This window comes from Schistocerca serialis, chromosome 4 (genome assembly GCF_023864345.2).
Source record: "Schistocerca serialis cubense isolate TAMUIC-IGC-003099 chromosome 4, iqSchSeri2.2, whole genome shotgun sequence".
Lineage (NCBI taxonomy): Eukaryota > Metazoa > Arthropoda > Insecta > Orthoptera > Acrididae > Schistocerca > Schistocerca serialis.
The window spans coordinates 449,328,489-449,346,485 of record NC_064641.1 but is presented as its reverse complement, the minus strand read 5'-3'; the positions used below and the strand labels follow the sequence as shown (position 1 = coordinate 449,346,485).

Here is a 17,997-nt window from a genome sequence, read left to right as displayed (position 1 = left end):
CTATTCCGTGACTAAGCCATACCCCCGGCATATCCCTTCATCCAGGAGCGGTACTCCGGCAAGGAACGTAAGAGAGTCTTTTGTGACGTTTGGAAAATAGAAGAGACATACTGGTAAAACTGAAGCTGAAAGGTAAGGTCGTGTGTCGTGTACGGATGGCTGAGTTTCGTTCCTTCGTTCGCCGACACTTGCAGTAAACAGCCAGTTGTTGCTGGAATTTAAAATCTGGCCGTACGCAAACATATTGTGGCGACTGTTGCAGTTCTGAGGCTTACTTTATGTAATTTACATCTACAGCGCGTTTGAGAAGTACAGGCACAAACGAATGAGGCGAGAAGAACAATGAAAGAATCAAAATCGTGATGAACCCCTAGGTCTGGAAACCAATGGTTTCTCCGATAGGATGTATTACGATTGAGTATTTGAACTCATTATAACAGAGCCGCCGTGCATGTGAAGGCAGGTTTCAGAATGTCTTCTCGTCGATACCTGTACACGTTCAAAAATCCCAGGCGTGTTCCAAATACATTGGCAACTATACACAATGTGTGCCCCAAATTCATCCACGCTATCAACACGACTGCGATACATTTAAGCTTTTAAATATCCTGGCGCAAAAAAATCCACCAGGTTCGAGAGGACCGGGAAGTTCGCAATACTGGCGAGACACAACCGATACGTTTCTTATCGCAGAGTCGTGCTACGATTCCCGAAAAGCAACATCAGATTTTGTCGGAGCATCATCATGCACGTACCACATATTTTTACATAGACTCTCCGCAAGCCACCGTACGATGCGTGGCGGAGGGTACCATTTACCACTACTAGTAATTATCTCCCCTGTTCCACTCACAAATAGAGCGAAGGAAAAACGACTATCTATATGCCTCCGTATGAGTCCTAATTTCTCATATCTTATCTTCTCGGTCCTTACGCGCAATATATGTTGGCGGCAGTAGAATCGCTCGGCAAAAAATGGCTCTGAGCACTATGGGACTCAACTTCTGAGGTCATTAGTCCCCTAGAACTTAGAACTAGTTAAACCTAACTAACCTAAGGACATCACACACATCCATGCTCGAGGCAGGATTCGAACCTGCGACCGTAGCAGTCGCGCGGTTCCGGACTGAGCGCCTCAACCGCGAGACCACCGCGGCCGGCTAATCGCTCGGCACTCAGCTACAAATGTCGGTTCTCTGAAGTTTCTCAATAATGTTCATCAAAAAGAACGTCGCCTTGCCTTCAGGGATTCCCATTTGAGTTTCCAAAGCATCTCCGTAACACGTTCAAAGCTACCGGTAACGGATCTAGCAGCCCGCCTCTGAACTGCTTCGATGTCTTCCTTCAATCCGACCTGGTACGGATCCCAAACACTGGAGCAGTACTGAAGGTCAGGTCACAGAACCGTCCTATATGCGGTCTCCTTTACAGATGAACCACTCTTCCCTAAAATTCTCTCAATAAACCGAAGTCAACCGTTCGCCTTCCCTACCACAGTCCTCACATGGTTATTCCATTTAATATCGCTTTTCAACGTTACACCCAGATATTTAATTGACTTGACACTATTATACTGTATCCGAACATGGCAGGTTTGTTCTTCCTACTCATCCCCATTAATTTACATTTCTGCACATTTACAGCTAGCTGTCATTCATCACACCAATTAGAAATTTCGTACAAGTCCTCTTCTATCTTTCTACACTCACTCAACACCTTACCGTACACCACAGCACCATCGGCAAACGACCGCAGATTGCTGCCCACCTTGTCCACCAAATCATTTATGTGTATGTACAATAACAGCGGTCCAGTCGCACTTCCCTGGGGCGCTCCTGACGATATACCCTTGTCTCTGATGAACACTCGTCGTCGAGGACACATATTTGTGAACTTACTCCATATTCTCCTATGTTCGTTAACAGCCTGCAGTGGTGCAATGGAGCACCGCGTCAAATGTCTCCCGGAAATCTAGAAACACCGAGTCAGCCTGTTGTGCTTCATCCATAGTTCGCAGTATATCACGTGAGAAAGAGACAAGCTGAGTTTCGCACTAGTGATGCTTTCTAAAACGATGGACATAACGTTCTCAGTCTCAAGAAAGATCATTATATCCGAACTGACATTATTTTCAAGGATTCTGCTGGAAACCGAAGTTAGGGATATTGGTCTGTAATTTTGCGGGTCCATTCTTTTACGCTTCTTTGCTCTTTTTTCCAGTCGCTTGGAACTTTGTGCTGGACGACAGATTCAAGATAAATGAAAGAGAGATAAGGGGCCAATGCCGTGGAGTACTCTTTATAAAACCGAACTGGGATTCCGTCTGGACTTTGTGATTTATTTGCTTTCAAACATTTCAGCTGTTTCTCTGCGCCAGGGATGCTTATTACTGTGTTGTCCATACGGGAGTCTGTCCGATGGTCAAATGACGGTATGTGTATACGATTGCGTGAACGATTTCTTAAATGTGTAATTTATAACTTCGGCTTTCGTTTTGCTATATTCAACTGCTGCAGCAGACTTGTCAACAAAGGACTGAATGCAATAGCGATTTTATATACGACCAGAATTTTCTCGGGTTCTCTGCCAGATCTTTTGCTAAAGTGTGACGCTGGTAGTTGTTGTATGTTTCGCGCGTTGACCTTTTCACCGACGCACAAAGCTCTACTAACCTTTGTTTTTATTATTTGTGCGTTGTCTGTTGAACAGTGAGTACAACAGCCTCTGCTTCCTCATAATCTTCAGAAATTCGTTATTAAACCGTGCTGGGTCTTTTCCATCCTTTACCCACTTTAACTCTCCAGATCATGATTTACAATCTGCTTAAAGATTACCCATATTTCCTGTACGTCCATCTTACTGGAACTAAGTGATGTCAGTTCACTAAGTGAGATGCTAACAAACGCTTATCTGTTCTGTCTAGCAGAAACACTGATTTATGAACCACATTTGGTATAAGACATCATGATCGCTAATCCCCGTTTCTACACTGAAACTCTCGATAATGATGATGAAGTCCCATACTCCTTGACAAGGCAAGGTCCTAGCGGAGGTGGTTTTCCATTGCCTTCCTCCGACCGTAATGGGGATGAATGAAGATGATGAAGACGACAGAACAACACCCAGTCATCTCGAGGCAGGTGAAAATCCGTGACCCCGCTGGGAATCGAACCCGGGACCCCATGCTCGGGAAGCGAGAACGCTACCGCGAGACCACGAGCTGCGGACATAAGGCCCGGCCTATTTGTAGTGACAAGCTCTAAGATGTTTCCATTGCGTGTGGGCTGCCGAGCTAGCTCCTCAAGACAGTTTTCAGAGTAGTGTTCAACACTATTTCTAACGACTGTCAGTCTGCACCCCGCACGTAATGACTCTGTAGACATCCCAATCTATACTCGGTAGGTCAAAGTTGCCTCCAACTAGTGTTGCATTATCTGAGTATTTAAGTGCTACTGACCGCAAACTATCTTTAAATTACTCAAGAGCTGTCACAGCGTAATCGGGTGGCCGGCAAAAACATCCAACAATTAACTTCGTTTCACTTATACCTGTTATACGCGATCAGGTAACTTCACTGTCACACTCAATTTCGACCTCAATAGAGACAATATTTTGGTCAACTGCAACGAACACTCCCCGACCTACGGCCTCTGATTCCAAGACTCGCTAAATATCTCAGAGCCTTCCTCTTCGGGTTTCAGCCAGCTCTCATTCCCAAGGATAATTTGAGCGTGAGAACTTTCCTGGACGGCAGTAAATTCGGGAACTTTACTACGAATACTTGGATGATAAAATTGACTCTGACCGCCGTCTGACTTCCCTTACTGCGTGCCGACTGGCAAGTGTTCGTCAGAGCATCTCAAACTATACCCAAGCAAAAAAAATTCTCACGTGCACTTCACAAGTACTCTGTCACCCGAGTAGCTACTTCCTTTGTGTGGAGCACCACTGACCAATCAAGGGGAGTCCCACAAATCCCAACACGATAACGCAGGTTTATAAATCTGCAGCAAAAAAGTCACAGAGTCAATGAAGCCTTTGGTTGAGACCCTCCAAACCAAAGAATGCCAATCATCTCTGAGAACAATGCTGAAAATTGCGGGCTCTGCTTGCACCCTGTGCGCGAAGCCAGCAGTCATCGTCACGTCTGCCTGCCGCTTATATGAACTGAGTGTGGCCTCAGAACCCATTCGATAGGTGTCTTTGGTGCCGACATGAGCCACAACGTGCAAACGACTGCACCCTGCACGCTCGATAGCCGCACGCAAAGACGCCTCCAACTCTCGGATGAGGCCCCCAGGAGACGTACCGAGCGCACATTGGCTTTCTTTCCAGCCCTGGACGTTATCTGCCTAAGGGATTCCATAATGCTACTGACATTGGAGCTCCCGATAACTAGAAATCCCTCCCCCCGTGTGCCTGCTCGGATCCTACTGAAGGAGCGGCCACTTGTTCACTCACAGGGTGAATGGGAGGCCAGGCGGCCAGTCTCCACATAGGCCCTCCGCCTCGGACGACGCGAACGCGGTACCACCCACCACTCATCCTGCAGTAAGGGTGGATCCACAGCGTCGGGTACACAAGCAAGTGCCTCGGAAGCAGAGCCCGTGGACAAAACAAGTGAGGTGTCCCATGCGGCACGCCAGATTCTCCCCTACCACCACACTCCGAGCCAGCAGCCAAAACCGTATTCAGCTGTTCGCGAACTGCGACCAGCTTTCCTGCATCCGCACACAGCACGGACACATCCTGACCATCCTAGCAAGACTAACTGAGGAAGTAAAGTCCCAGATATGCGACGTGCTACCTCTCTGATTTGTCTCCAATGGACACGCGTTAATGAGTTATGCAGCTGGCGGTTCAGTGAGCAACTAATGCGCAACAGACTGAGTGAATGTACCCTGAGAAAAAAGCGAGATTGGACCTCTTAAACAGAAAATAAATATTTGCAGTCCTCTGCCGCTAGAGGGCTCCGAATTGTAACGCGCAACATGTCGATGTGTAACATAACTATGTCGGTGCGTGAGAAACAGCATGCTGTATTCGAGTTTCGACTACGCAGAGTTCGTCCACATACGGGGTATGATAATGGCAGACCAGAAACGAGCTCTGCAACATCTGCAACAATCCATGCTTTGGGTTCACTGTTACTTTCCTGTTAAGGGTCCGCAGCTCGTGGTCTTGCGGTAGCGTTCTCGCTTCCCGCGCACGGGGTCCCGGGTTCGATTCCCGGCGGGGTCGGGGATTTTCCCTGCCTCGAGATGACTGGGCGTTGTGTCGTCTTCATCATCATCATTCATCCCCATTACGGTCGGAGGAAGCCAATGGCAAACCATCTCCGCTAGGACCTTGCCTAGTCAGCGGTGCGGGTCTCCCGCATCGTGCCCTACGCTCATTGGAGTATGGGACCTCATCATCGTCCTGTTAAAGGGAGATTTAATAATTAAAGTGTCAGCTTTATGGCGATTGATTGTAGCACTTTCGAAAATATCTATATGTTGTTAATGAGAGCTATAGAAAAACTAATGAAACAAAACTTATTAAATTTGGAATTTCTGATATTCGTAAATTCTCTATCAAAACTTCCATATGATATTGCACAGAATATCTGGAGGACGCTGATTGTGTAAGGTGGCATTAAATGCTTGTTGCTCTCTGTCAGCGCACCAGTACATACTGTGCGAGGTAAGCCTCCCTAACGGAGTGCATTTCATTCCCGTCATGCTGATGTAATTATCAAACGTTTTCGTTTTAAGTGTTGTTATTATTACTGATCTTTTGACCAGCTATTTTTTACCCAATCATATCGACATATCAGAACTGATAAGTTTGAAATTGTAAATCCTTGATGTGGGTACACTATGTGATCAAAAGCATCCGGATAGCGGAATTGACAGTCGATGTTATGAGATACTGACCATCCACTGTAAATGGAAAAGGTTAGTATTGTGTTGTCAGTAGAGAAGCAATAACAGCAGAATGGATCCATAGGGAGAGTACAGTTACTTCGAACGTGAGAAACAAGACTATCGGGGACATTTCAACTCCTCTAAAACTGCCCAGGTTGACTGTTGGTAATGTGATTGTAAAATGGAAACGCGAAGGAATAACCGCATCTAAACCAAGATCAGGAAGAGCTCGTGAGCTGATGAAAAGGAACCGTCGAGCATTGCAGAGGGTCGTTGTGACAAATCATATGAAATCAGCGTAAGGAATTACTCGCGAGTTCCGAAGTGTTACGGCAGTCCAGCTGGCACAATGACCACGGTGCATAGGAAGTTAAAAAGAGTGGCGTATAATGCTCGAGCAGCTCCTCATAAGCCACACGTTTCACAGAGAAGTCACGATTGAGGTGGTACGAAGAGTGACGCTAGCGGACAATTGGTAACTGGAAATCCGATGTCAGCCTTTGGGTTTGGCCAATGCCTGGAGAAATTTAGCTGCCATCATATGTGGATAACATCAGAAGTTCACTGAGGCTTTTTGCGGATGATGCTGTGGTGTATCGAGAGGTTGTAACAATGGAAAATTGTACTGAAATGCAGGAGGATCTGCAACGAATTGACGCATGGTGCAGGCAATGGCAATTGAATCTCAATGTAGACAAGTGTAATGTGCTGCGAATATATAGAAAGAAAGATCCTTTATCATCTACCTACAATAAAGCAGGTCAGCAACTGGAAGCAGTTAATTCCATTAATTATCTGGGAGTAGGCATTCGGAGTGATTTAAAATGGAATGACCATTTAAAATCAATCGTCGGTAAAGCAGATGCCAGACTGAGATTCATTGGAAGAATCCTAAGTAAATGCAGTCCGAAAACAAAGGAAGTACGTTACAATACACTTGTTCGCCTACTGCTTCAATACTGCTCACCGGTGTGGGATCCGTACCAGATAGGGTTGATAGAAGAGATAGAGAAGATCCAACGGAGAGCAGCGTGCTTCGTTACAGGATCATTTTGTAATCGCGAAAGGGTTACGGAGATGATAGATAAACTCCAATGGAAGACTCTGCAAGAGAGACGCTCAGTAGCTCGGTACGGGCTTTTGTTGAAGTTTCGAGAACTTACTTCACCGAGGAGTCAAGCAGTATATTACTCCCTCCTACGTATATCTCGCGAAGAGACTATGAGGATAAAATCAGAGAGATTAGAGCCCACACGCATACCGACAATCTTTCTTTCCACGAACAATACGAGACTGGAATAGAAGGGAGAACCGATAGAGGCACTCAAGGTATCCTCCGCCATACACCGTCAGGTGGCTTGCGGAGTATGGATGTAGATGTAGATGTAGATATGTAGTGGCATCAGCCGGCTGGAGTGGCCGAGCGGTTCTAGGCGCTACAGTCTGGAACCGCGCGATCGCTGCGGTCGCAGGTTCGAATCCTGCCTCGGGCATGGATGTGTGTGATGTCCCTAGGTTAGTTAGGTTTAAGTAGTTCTAAGTTATAGGGGACTGATGACCTCAGAAGTTAAGTCCCACAGTGCTCAGAGCCATTTGAGCCATTTTTGTAGTGGCAACAGTGAAGTACAAAGGCGATAGCGGTTACCATAGGTTACGGTATGGCGGTGTTTGTCATGGTTAGGGTGTAGTCCCCTTATTGCTCTTAAGAAAACGGAAAATGCAGAAGGATAAGAACACATTTTACACCATTTTGCACTGCGTACAGCAGAGGAGCAGTTCCGTGACTATGGTTGTGTCAGCGTGACAGTGCACCTTGTTATAAAGTGTCACCTGCAAGGCGATGTTTTGTGGTCAACAACATTCCAGAAATGGGCTAGTCTGCCCAGAATCCGGATCAGATCCCAATGGAACACATTCGGGATGAGTTAGAACTGTGACTTCGCACCAAATCCTAGCGTCCAACATCACTACCTTGTCTGGTTTCGGCTCTTGAGGAAGAATGGGCTGCCACTCCTCCACAGTCATTTAGATATCTCATTGAAAGTGTCCCCAGCAGAGTTCAAGCCTTCGTAAAGATGAAGGGCGGACACATCCCACGTTAATGTCCACTAATTGGTGCCCAGATACTTTGGTCAGATAGTATAGTTGCCTGTAACGGAAGGTCTCCATCTCCTGCACATGTCAGGCCAAAGAAACTTGTAATTGAAGGAGGTTGGAATTATTGTCCTAAAATAACTCTGAAACCCCGCTCAACGACATTATCGTGGATTGTAGTGAAGACTTTCTCGGATGATATATGACCCTCACTGTCGTCTATTATTTTTGATAGCTCTGTAGTTCTCAGATAAGGCTGTCCAGTCGCAATCTAATTTGGGCTGTATCCGTTGTTCAGCAGGTCGTGCCACGAGAACGAGTTCCACTGCACGGACGGCAGCTGCCTCTCTCTCACGTGGAAGTGCGACCTAGAGTCCGACTGCCCCGACGGGTCCGACGAAGTCGACTGCCGTAAGTACCCTTCATGCGTGTTTATGTAGCGAGTGACATTGATTACTGCATTAACATATCGTTGTTGTCGCATTCCCGCCACTGATGTGAGAAAAGTATCACTACGGTGGTGTATTATACAGTTCCACCGAGTTACTGCCCGCGTAGTGTTGGTAGCGCTGAGGAACAAGTACTGTATTCTTGTCTTCTTACGTAACTGTGCACATGTCAGCTATAAAACTCTACACTTCGCATAAGAATTCGTAAATCAAATTCAGAAATATGCTTCCAGAAACCACACTATCGTTTCAACAGACTTTGGGATTGTATGTTGGTGGAACTTAGGTGATATGATGCGTTTATAATCAAGGAAGTTGAGACCTGTTGGTAGTCACGGAAGGCAGGAATCGGTTCCGATTGTGGACGGGGCCGTAATCAGTTACTATTGGTTGCCTTTTACAGTTACACACAATTTATTTTAAACCAGTAATTCCAGACTCAACAATAAATAAAAATTCCAAACGTTGTTAATGAAGTAATAAACAACAGTGTAAATAATAGTATTTTCAGTGAGATAAAATTTAGCAAATCACCATTAAATACAGATACGACACATAATGTTTTGAAAGCAAGTCACTGTGATCTGGGCAGAAGGCCTTACACGCCAGGAATGGCAATAAATTAAGAATTGTTTAAAACTCGCTGCAACTTACAAATTACAGGTATTGATATATCAAAGGCAAGTCGCCACAAACACAGCAGACGGCATCAGACGCCAGGAAAGGCAGTAAAGAAGGTTTTAAAGGCTTACCGCGTAAATACAAATACCAAATTAGAACTTTAAGGCAAGCGACCACAAGGACGTCTGAAGGCCTTACACGCCAAGAATGGCAATAAATTAAGAATTGTTTTCAACTTACAGGTATTGAAATATTAAAGTAAGTCGCCACAAACACAGCAGAAGGCATCAGACGCCAGGAATGGCATAAATAAGGTTTTAAGGCTTACTGCTAAAAAACAAATACCAAATTAGAATTTTAAGGCAAATGACCACAATCGCTGAAGGCCTTACACGCCAGGAACTGCAATAATATAAAAAAATTGAAATCTGCTATAAAAGAGCAAATATAATAGTAAAAGTTAATTAAAAAAACAAGTAACTGAGCCAGACTGTGCTCCAGGAATCGACCTCTGAGAAGGTCCGGCAACAAACACTTTCGCGAGCGATGAGATAGGCACCCAAGAGTTGCATTCGCTTCACAAGATGGTAACTCAGACTAGTGGCAGTCTAACGAATGACTAATGATAATCTTGCTGAAGCTACCTGACGTCCGATAAACCAAATGCAACGATGGAACAATACGCCAAAGCCGGAACCGGCAGTCTGCACTACGTCCAGAATACTGTGTTTAGAGCCCCCAGAACGAGAAAGGAATCAGTACCACCAGAGTAATCACCAATCGGCCTACAATCAAGAAAGCTGTCAAAATTAGACGCCTTACCTGACAGCAGCGGCAAGGCGAGGAAACGCACACTGCTGTTACCTACACTAACCCCCAGGGCAGGTAACTGGGCCGTTAGCGGCCACCAGGCAAGAAAAATTACCGCTGGTTGAACTTATCAAATTGTAACAAGTTGAGCGCAGTAAACAGTAATAAGAAGTCGAGGAAAGTTAATCAGATCCGCCTTCCCCAAGCACTCCACTTGCTGCTCTTCGCCTCGGCGACACTACGAGCAGCAAAACGAACCCAAATCACTGGAGAAGCGCGGGATATCACAATGGTAGAGGTTTCTCTACTTGTATTGAAATGCATTCATCTTAAGGCTTGCTGGATCCGGTTTACGACGAAGTCGTGCACCCTCGTGACCACAGCCCTTCCATCCGGCAGTCCATGCGATCCGCCAGCGGTCCCTGCGTGTTCTTGCACTCCGCGGACTTGGCTTCTCCCCAGTCCCCAACCGAAATCGCCACTCACACGACCCGGCAAAACAACGACGTCGCCCCAAAGATAGGGCAACAGTCACTACATATCGACAACCGCCGCTGCTGCCACTAGCGGACAGGCAACTCTTGCGAAACCGAGTGGCGCCAGTCAACACGAGAAGAAGAGAAACAAACGCAACCACGCCAACTAAACGATACCGTCTCGCCTCCAACAGAGGACGGAAACCTACAAGCAGCACGAATGCGAGCGGCAGCACGGCTCGTAAGTGGCAGACACCTCATACTGGGATGAATCTGTTCTATCTGGTCAAGTCGCAAATTGTGAAGTGGGTAGCTGTTTTGTTAGAGTTGTAAAGCTTTATTCGTAACTAGCTGAGTACCCGCTATTGCTTGGGCATGTAATTATTCCAATCTTCTATTATCTCATTTCCTCCTTCCCCCTCTCTCTGACCATTTTGTCCTTCCCTCTCCCTCTGTCATCGATCCGTCCATTTCTTCCAGTCCCTCTCTCTTCCCATTTCCTCCACTGCCCATCTCTTCCTCTTCACTCTCTCTGCCCATCTCCCCCTTTCCCTCTCTGTCTGATCGTCTCTTCCTACTCACTTCACTCTACACGTTATCACTCCCACCCCAATAGGTGCTAGTGGTGGTTCTTACCCCCGTAGTACTTCTTTCCAGATCGTAACTAATATGCGTACCAAATTTGATCGAAATCGTTTCGGGAGTTTGGGATGAACTTTTTATCCGGGGCTTTGCCCATGAACACACATTTAAAATTATTTAACATACGTTTGAAGTATTTCACAAGTATTTGTACACATATTTCATCTGTGTCTCTAGCAAATTTCACACTGCAGCTACATTTTCACGCAGCTCAATGTTTATGATCTCGTACCTCCTAAACTATGTATCATACACTGACATATATGTCTACTGTCTGCGAAATGTGTTGTAAATAGAATCAGTAATAAAGAAATAAAAAATTAAAACGTCATGCATGAAGCGGCAGTTTTTAACGCACCTCAGTGCTTGACTTCATATCCCGTGAACTGTGTGTCATAGAATAATATATTTTTGTAGGTACATTCAGCGGCATATGTGGATACTGTCTGCCAAATGTATTGCAAATAGAGGTAGTATCAAATGACTAATAAATTAAAAAGTCGTACGTGTGTTTATGACGTCGTATCTCTTTAACTATGTGTCATACAATGATTTCCTTTCACAATTTTGTGGGGGTTGTGAGCGAAAAAAGTTTTGTAATGGTTTGAAATCCTGTGTGAAGTTCCTTGGAAATCGCTAAGTGTTTCGATTCTCGACTACTGGATGAATAAAGTATGCCTAGTTGCATGTCGTGGGCTACACTGCTTTTTCACCTCCCACTCCCAGCCTTTGGATAAGTGGGTCGTTCTTACCACCACAGTGATTCTCTCCAGATAGTGAGTGGTATTGTGCCAAGTTTGGCTGAAATAGATCCAGTGACTTAACATGAGATGTGGAACATAGATGCGGAGGTCCAGTGTGGATTGTAATTACCAAATGACAGCGAAACTGCTAATGGATTAATGCCGACCCGATTTACGCTGGGAAATTTGGACCTGTACACTGTTTGTATACCGGTATGACAAACACGCCATCATTTGACAAAACCATAACGTGAGTGAACAGTAAGACTTTCGAGGAGAGACCGTGAGCTGTTAGTGCAACTGTCATCTGTGAACGGCAGTCGTTACAGTGTTGCACTGAGAAAGTATCGCCGACTGAAAGGTCCCAGGAGAGGTCCAATGTCATTAACCTGTTTAAAGAATGTGATAAGCAAATTCGAAAGCACGGGCGAGTTTGGTGTAGCACCCAGAATAGGAAGTTATTGAGCAGGTTGCTGTTGCTGTAATTGACATGCAGCACGTGCCCCGGATAGCGCGAGTCCTCGTGCAGTGTCACGAGAATTGTCAATCCCATGGTCAACAGTACTGACAAGGGAACCTCCCCATTGCATCCCCCTCAGATTTAGTTATAAGTTGGCACAGTGGATAGGCCTTGAAAAACTGAACACAGATCAATCGAGAAAACAGGAAGAAGTTGTGTGGAACTATGAAAAAAATAAGCAAAATATACAAACCGAGTAGTCCATGCGCAAGATAGGCAACATCAAGGGTGGTATGAGCTCAGGAGCGCCGTGGTCCCGTGGTTAGCGTGAGCAGCTGCGGAATGAGAGGTCCTTGGTTCAGTCCTTCCGTCGAGTGAAAAGTTTAGTTTTTTATTTTCAGAGTACTGTCACATCCACAAGAAAACCTAAATCGGGCAACGTAGAAGAATCTTTTTACCCATTCGCCAAGTGTACAAGTTAGGTGGGTCGACAACATATTCCTGTCATGTGACGCACATGCCGTCACCAGTGTCGTATGGAATATATCAGACGTGTTTTCCTGCGGAGGAATCGGTTGAACTATGACCTTGCGATCAAATGTTTTCGGTTCCCATTGGAGAGGCACGTCCTTTCGTCTACTAATCGCACGGTTTTGCGGTGCGGTCGCAAAACACAGACACTAAACTTATTACAGTGAACAGAGACGTCAATGAACGAACGGACAGATCATAACTTTGCGAAAATAAAGAAAGTAAACTTTTCACCTGAGGGAAGACTTGAACCAAGGGCCTCACGTTCCGCAGCTGCTCACGCTAACCACGGGACCACGGCACTCCTGAGCTCATACAACCCTTGATGTTGCCTATCTTGCGCATGAACTACTCAGTTTGTATAGTTTGCTTTTGTTTTTTCATAGTTCCACACAACTTCTTCCTGTTTTCTCGACTGATCTGTGTTCAGTTTCTGAAGGCCTATTAACTGTGTCAACTTGTATTCACAAGCATGTTTATTTTCGGTCAAATGGTTCAAATTACTCTGAGCACGATGAGACTTAACATTTGAGGTCATCAGTCCACTAGAACTTAGAACTACTTAAACCCAACTAACCTAATGACATCACACACATCCATGCCCGAGGCAGGATTCGAACCTGTGACCGTAGCGGTCGCGCGGTTCCAGACTGAAGCGCCTAGAACCGCTCGGCCACTCCAGCCGGCTTATTTTCGATCATTTCTGCTTTGAAGAGAATACTCTCGGAGAGCTTGCCAGCTGTACAGCGACGTCTGCATGTTATAGAGATCTCCTTGTACAGCACGCGATCCCCGATTTGGAAGAGCGCAGCTGTGTGGAAGCCACTGTTTTCATGCAAGATGGGCAACGCCTCATATCCTTCCCCCAGCGGAGGATCTCCTTAATGCAACCTTCCACGAACATGGTGTGCCCTGCGATTTTCCAGATGCATGGCTTGCAAGATCAAGCAAGATCAGCTGATTCAAATGCATGTGACTTTTACCAATGGGGATATCTAAAAGAACGCGTTTACCAGGGACAGGTACAATCTCCTACTGATATGAAGACCAGCATACGGGAACACAATGCTCAGATTCCACCGGAACTGCCGCTAGCAATTTTTGATCATATCATTTTACAAATGCAGCATCTCGTCGACGTCTCCAGTGCTCATACCGAACAAGTTGTGTAATCGGAGATTAATAATAAAATCAACATAACATCTGTCTCGCTTGTTTAACCTTCCCTGCCCACGTCCCGTTCCTAATCTGTTTTATATGGACACATTTACACATTTCTATACGTCTTTCTTGCATTCACAAAGCCAGATTTGAACCTAGCGGCCAAAACTTGAACTAACTTTTTCTTGCATAAATCGGTTCGGCATAAACACCTACCGTGTTTCGCTGCCATACGATTATTACAGATCACCGTGGTCCTCTGTGAGTAGCGGCACTTTCAGTAGCTGCACTTTTACTATAACTACCTGTTACATCCATTTTTACACTGAACCGTCAAAGAAACTGGTATAAGCGTGCGTATTCAAATAAAGACATATCAAGTTCGCATCTGTAGCACGCCATCTTCGTGGTGTAGCAATTTTAATGGCCAGTGGTGTATAAAGAGGCAGAATACGGCACGGCGGTTGGCAGCACCTATATGTGACAACAGGTGTCTGCCGCAATTGTTAGATCGGTTACTGCTGCTACAATGGCAGGTTATCAAGATTTAAGTGGATTTGAACGTGGTGTTACAGTCGGCGCACGAGTGATAGGACACCGTATCTCCGATGTAGCGAAGAAGTGGGAATTTTCCCGTAAGACCATTTCACGAGTGTACCGTGAATATCAGGAATCCGGTATAACATCAAATCTCGTTGCTACCGGAAGAAGATCCTGCAAGAACGGGACCAACGACGACTGAAGAGAATCGTTCAACGTGACAGAAGTGCAACCCATCCGGAAATTGCTGCAGATTTCAATACTGAGGCATCAACAAGTGTCAGCGTGCGAACCATTCGACGAAACATCATCGAAACGGGTTTTCGGAGCCAAAGGCCCACTCGTGTACTCTCGATGACTGCACGACACAAAGCTTTAGGCCTCACCTGGGTCCGTCAATACCGACATTGGACTGGAAACATGTCGCCTGGTCTGACGAATCTCGTTTCAAATTGTATCGAGTGGACGGACGTGTACGGATATGGAGAAAACCTCATGAATCTGTGGACTCCGTATGTCAACAAGGCACTGTTCAAGGTAGTGGTGGCTCTGTAATTGTGTGGGGCATGTGCAGTTGGAGTGATATGGGACCCCTGTTACATCTAGATGCGACTACGCCAGGTGACACGTACGTAAGCTCCTGTCTGATCACCTGCATCCATTCATGTCCATTGTGCATTCCGTCGGATTTGGGCAATTCCAGCAGGATAATGCGACACCCCACACGTCCCTTCTCAGTTTAAACACTTCCACTGGCCAGTAACCTCCCCAGACATGAACATTATTGAGCATGTCTGAGATGCCTTGCAACGTGCTGTTAAGAAGAGATCTCCACCCCCTCGTACTTACGAATTTATGGACATCCCTGCAGGATTCATGGTGTCAATTCCTTCCAGCACTACTTCAGACATTAGTCGAGTCCATGTTCAAAATGTTCAAATGCGTGTGAATTCCTAAGGGACCAAATTGCTTAGGTCATCGGTTCCTAGACTTACACACTACTTAAACTAACTTACGCTAAGAACAACACACACGCCCATGCCCGAGGGAGGACTCGAACTTAACTCCCGACGTCCATCGCGAGGTCCATCTTTGCAACCACGACGCCATGTAGCGCGGTACAGATGGGACAAAAACAAGCCGAATGGACCGCTCATGACTGGCATCACGTTCTCTTCACCGATGAGTGTCGCATATGCCTTCAACTAGACAATCGTCGGAGACTTGTTTGAAAGCAACCTAGCCAGGCTGAACGCCGTAGACACACTGTCCAGCTAGTGCAGCAAGGTTGAGGTTCCCTGATGTTTTGCAGTGGCATTATGTGGGACCGACGTACGCCGCTGGGGGTCATGGAAGGCGCCCTTACGGCTGTACGAGAATGCCATCCTCCAACCGATAGTGCAAACATATGGGCAGCATATTGTTTAAGGCATTCGTCTTCATGGACGACAATTCGCGCACCCATCGTGCACGTCTTGTGAATGATTTCCTTCAGGATAACGACCAGCATCTTCTCCAGACATGAACCCTATCGAACGTGCCTGCGATAGATTGAAAAGGGCTGTTTATGGACGACGTGACCCACCAACCACTCTGAGGGATCTACGCCGAATCGCCGTTGAGGAGTGGAACAATCTGAACTAACAGTGCCTTGATGAACTTGTGGATAGTATGCCGCGATGAATACAGGCATGTATCAATGCAGAGGACTTGCTACTGGGAATTAAAGGTACCGGTGTGCACAGCAAACTGGACCACCACCTCTGAAGGCCTCGCTGTATGGTGGCCCAACATGCAATGTGTGGTTTTCATGAGCAATAAAAAGGGTGGAACTGATGTACGATACTGTCGAGTCGAAAGTGGCCGCGCAGTCAGTGACTTGACTTCTCAAACCGCGCGGCCACTGCGCGCGGCTCGAGTCCATGCCTCGTAGTGTTGCGTGCTCGCGGGGGCCCTACACGATATTAGGCAGGTGTATCAGTTTCATTGGCTCTTCATTGTAGGTGTATGAATACGAAACGTCTAAGTATTGATCAAGCAGAATGTACGTTTACGACCAAAGGTATTTATATCCAACAAATTTTGTATAATACGAAGTATACGTTGCAACCACAGTTGCAGGCGCCATTGTAATTGAGCAAGGGGGAAAATTATTTACCCCGGAAGATACCATACTAATACCTCGTAACAGTGTGTCTTGCCATCAAAACAGCCTCAGTTCGCCCAAGAAGAAAGTCCACCAGTTTCTTCAGGTATGCCATATCGAGCTGAAGCTACTCACTGGTCATTAGATCCCGTACATCTACCAAATTACAGGGATGTTGGTTGCTGCATTTCAACCACCGTTTCAGACAGTAACGGATATATGCTCTGGTATCAAGATGGAGTCATCTAGATCGCCAGTCGCGGGCAGTATTGTGTCTGAGTGTTGGTCAAACCACTAGACTGTGCGTCCAGGTCTGTGAGCACGTCTTCTGTAATGTTGGAAGATGAGAGTGCACAGCATACTCGTCGTCAAGATTTCTAAAAAGTGCAAAGCTTGGTCTCCAGTAACCTCGAAATAAACATCCTGATTCGTATTCAGCGAAATCTGGGTCTGCAAAAGGCATCCATCTAGAGCCCGGACCACACCATCCACCTTGTATTGAGGGTAAAACGCCTAACTCGGATGTCGTCGCACTCGACGCCTAGCATCATTTAAAAAGAAGTAAACTATCAATTCCTCGGACAACAGTACACCTATCTAGTCAGCTACTGTCCAGTGTATATGATTTTGGCCCAAAGAGAACGCGTAGTTTTATGTACGGCTGTGAGCAATGGCCTTTTACGAGGTACCCAATTCCAGATGCCCGTTACATGCAGTTCCCTTCGCAATGTTATGCTCAGAAGTTGGCTGAGATGGCTCTGCTTTCGTTGTCATTGATAAAGCTTGACACCCTATCACCCCCTATGGGTTAGGAACTTTTATGACCACTGTTCCTTGCATCATGTTACGCGGGGTAGCCGCGTGGTCTTTGGTGTCTTGTAACGGTTCGTGCGGCTTCCCCCGTCGGAGGTTCGAGTCCTCGCTTGGGCATGGTTGTGTGTGTGTTGTCCTTAGCGTAATTTAGGTTAAGTTAGATTAATTATTGTGTAAGCCTATGGACCGATGACCTCAGCGGTTTTGTCCCATAGTCCTTACCACGAATTTCCAATTTACGCCATGTTATATTGTTGCAGATGGTACAGTATCCCTTGTACACATATTGTACAGTCAATTCTGATACATCGACAAATAGGGCACTTTCATTCTCGATGTGGTCATGGGATCTCCAAAAGCGGTAGCCCCTTTCTGCCACTCTCTCCCGTCTCCGCGTCTAATCATCTTATTGCACTATTTCTTACAACGGACTGATATATACAGAGCAATTCACTGATGTGACATAAGCTAGAAATGCTAGAAATGGAGGTTCACATGGCCATCTGGTACTAGTTCCATAACATCTACAGCGCTCCATGTGACACAATAAGGAAAGTTTATAAGCTGAGCAGATAGGAAAGGGGGAACATTCTAACGACGAT

General features: G+C 46.0%; 1 protein-coding gene across 1 annotated transcript in view; it reads left to right on the top strand.

The window, feature by feature from the left end:
- Nucleotides 1-17,997, top strand: part of LOC126475086 (low-density lipoprotein receptor-related protein 4) — a 633,185-nt gene that overhangs the window by 338,165 nt on the left and 277,023 nt on the right. Inside the window, exon 5 of the mRNA XM_050102652.1 lies at nt 8,302-8,414. Coding sequence (XP_049958609.1) covers nt 8,302-8,414 — 113 coding nt within the window. The remainder of the gene's footprint in view (nt 1-8,301; nt 8,415-17,997) is intronic.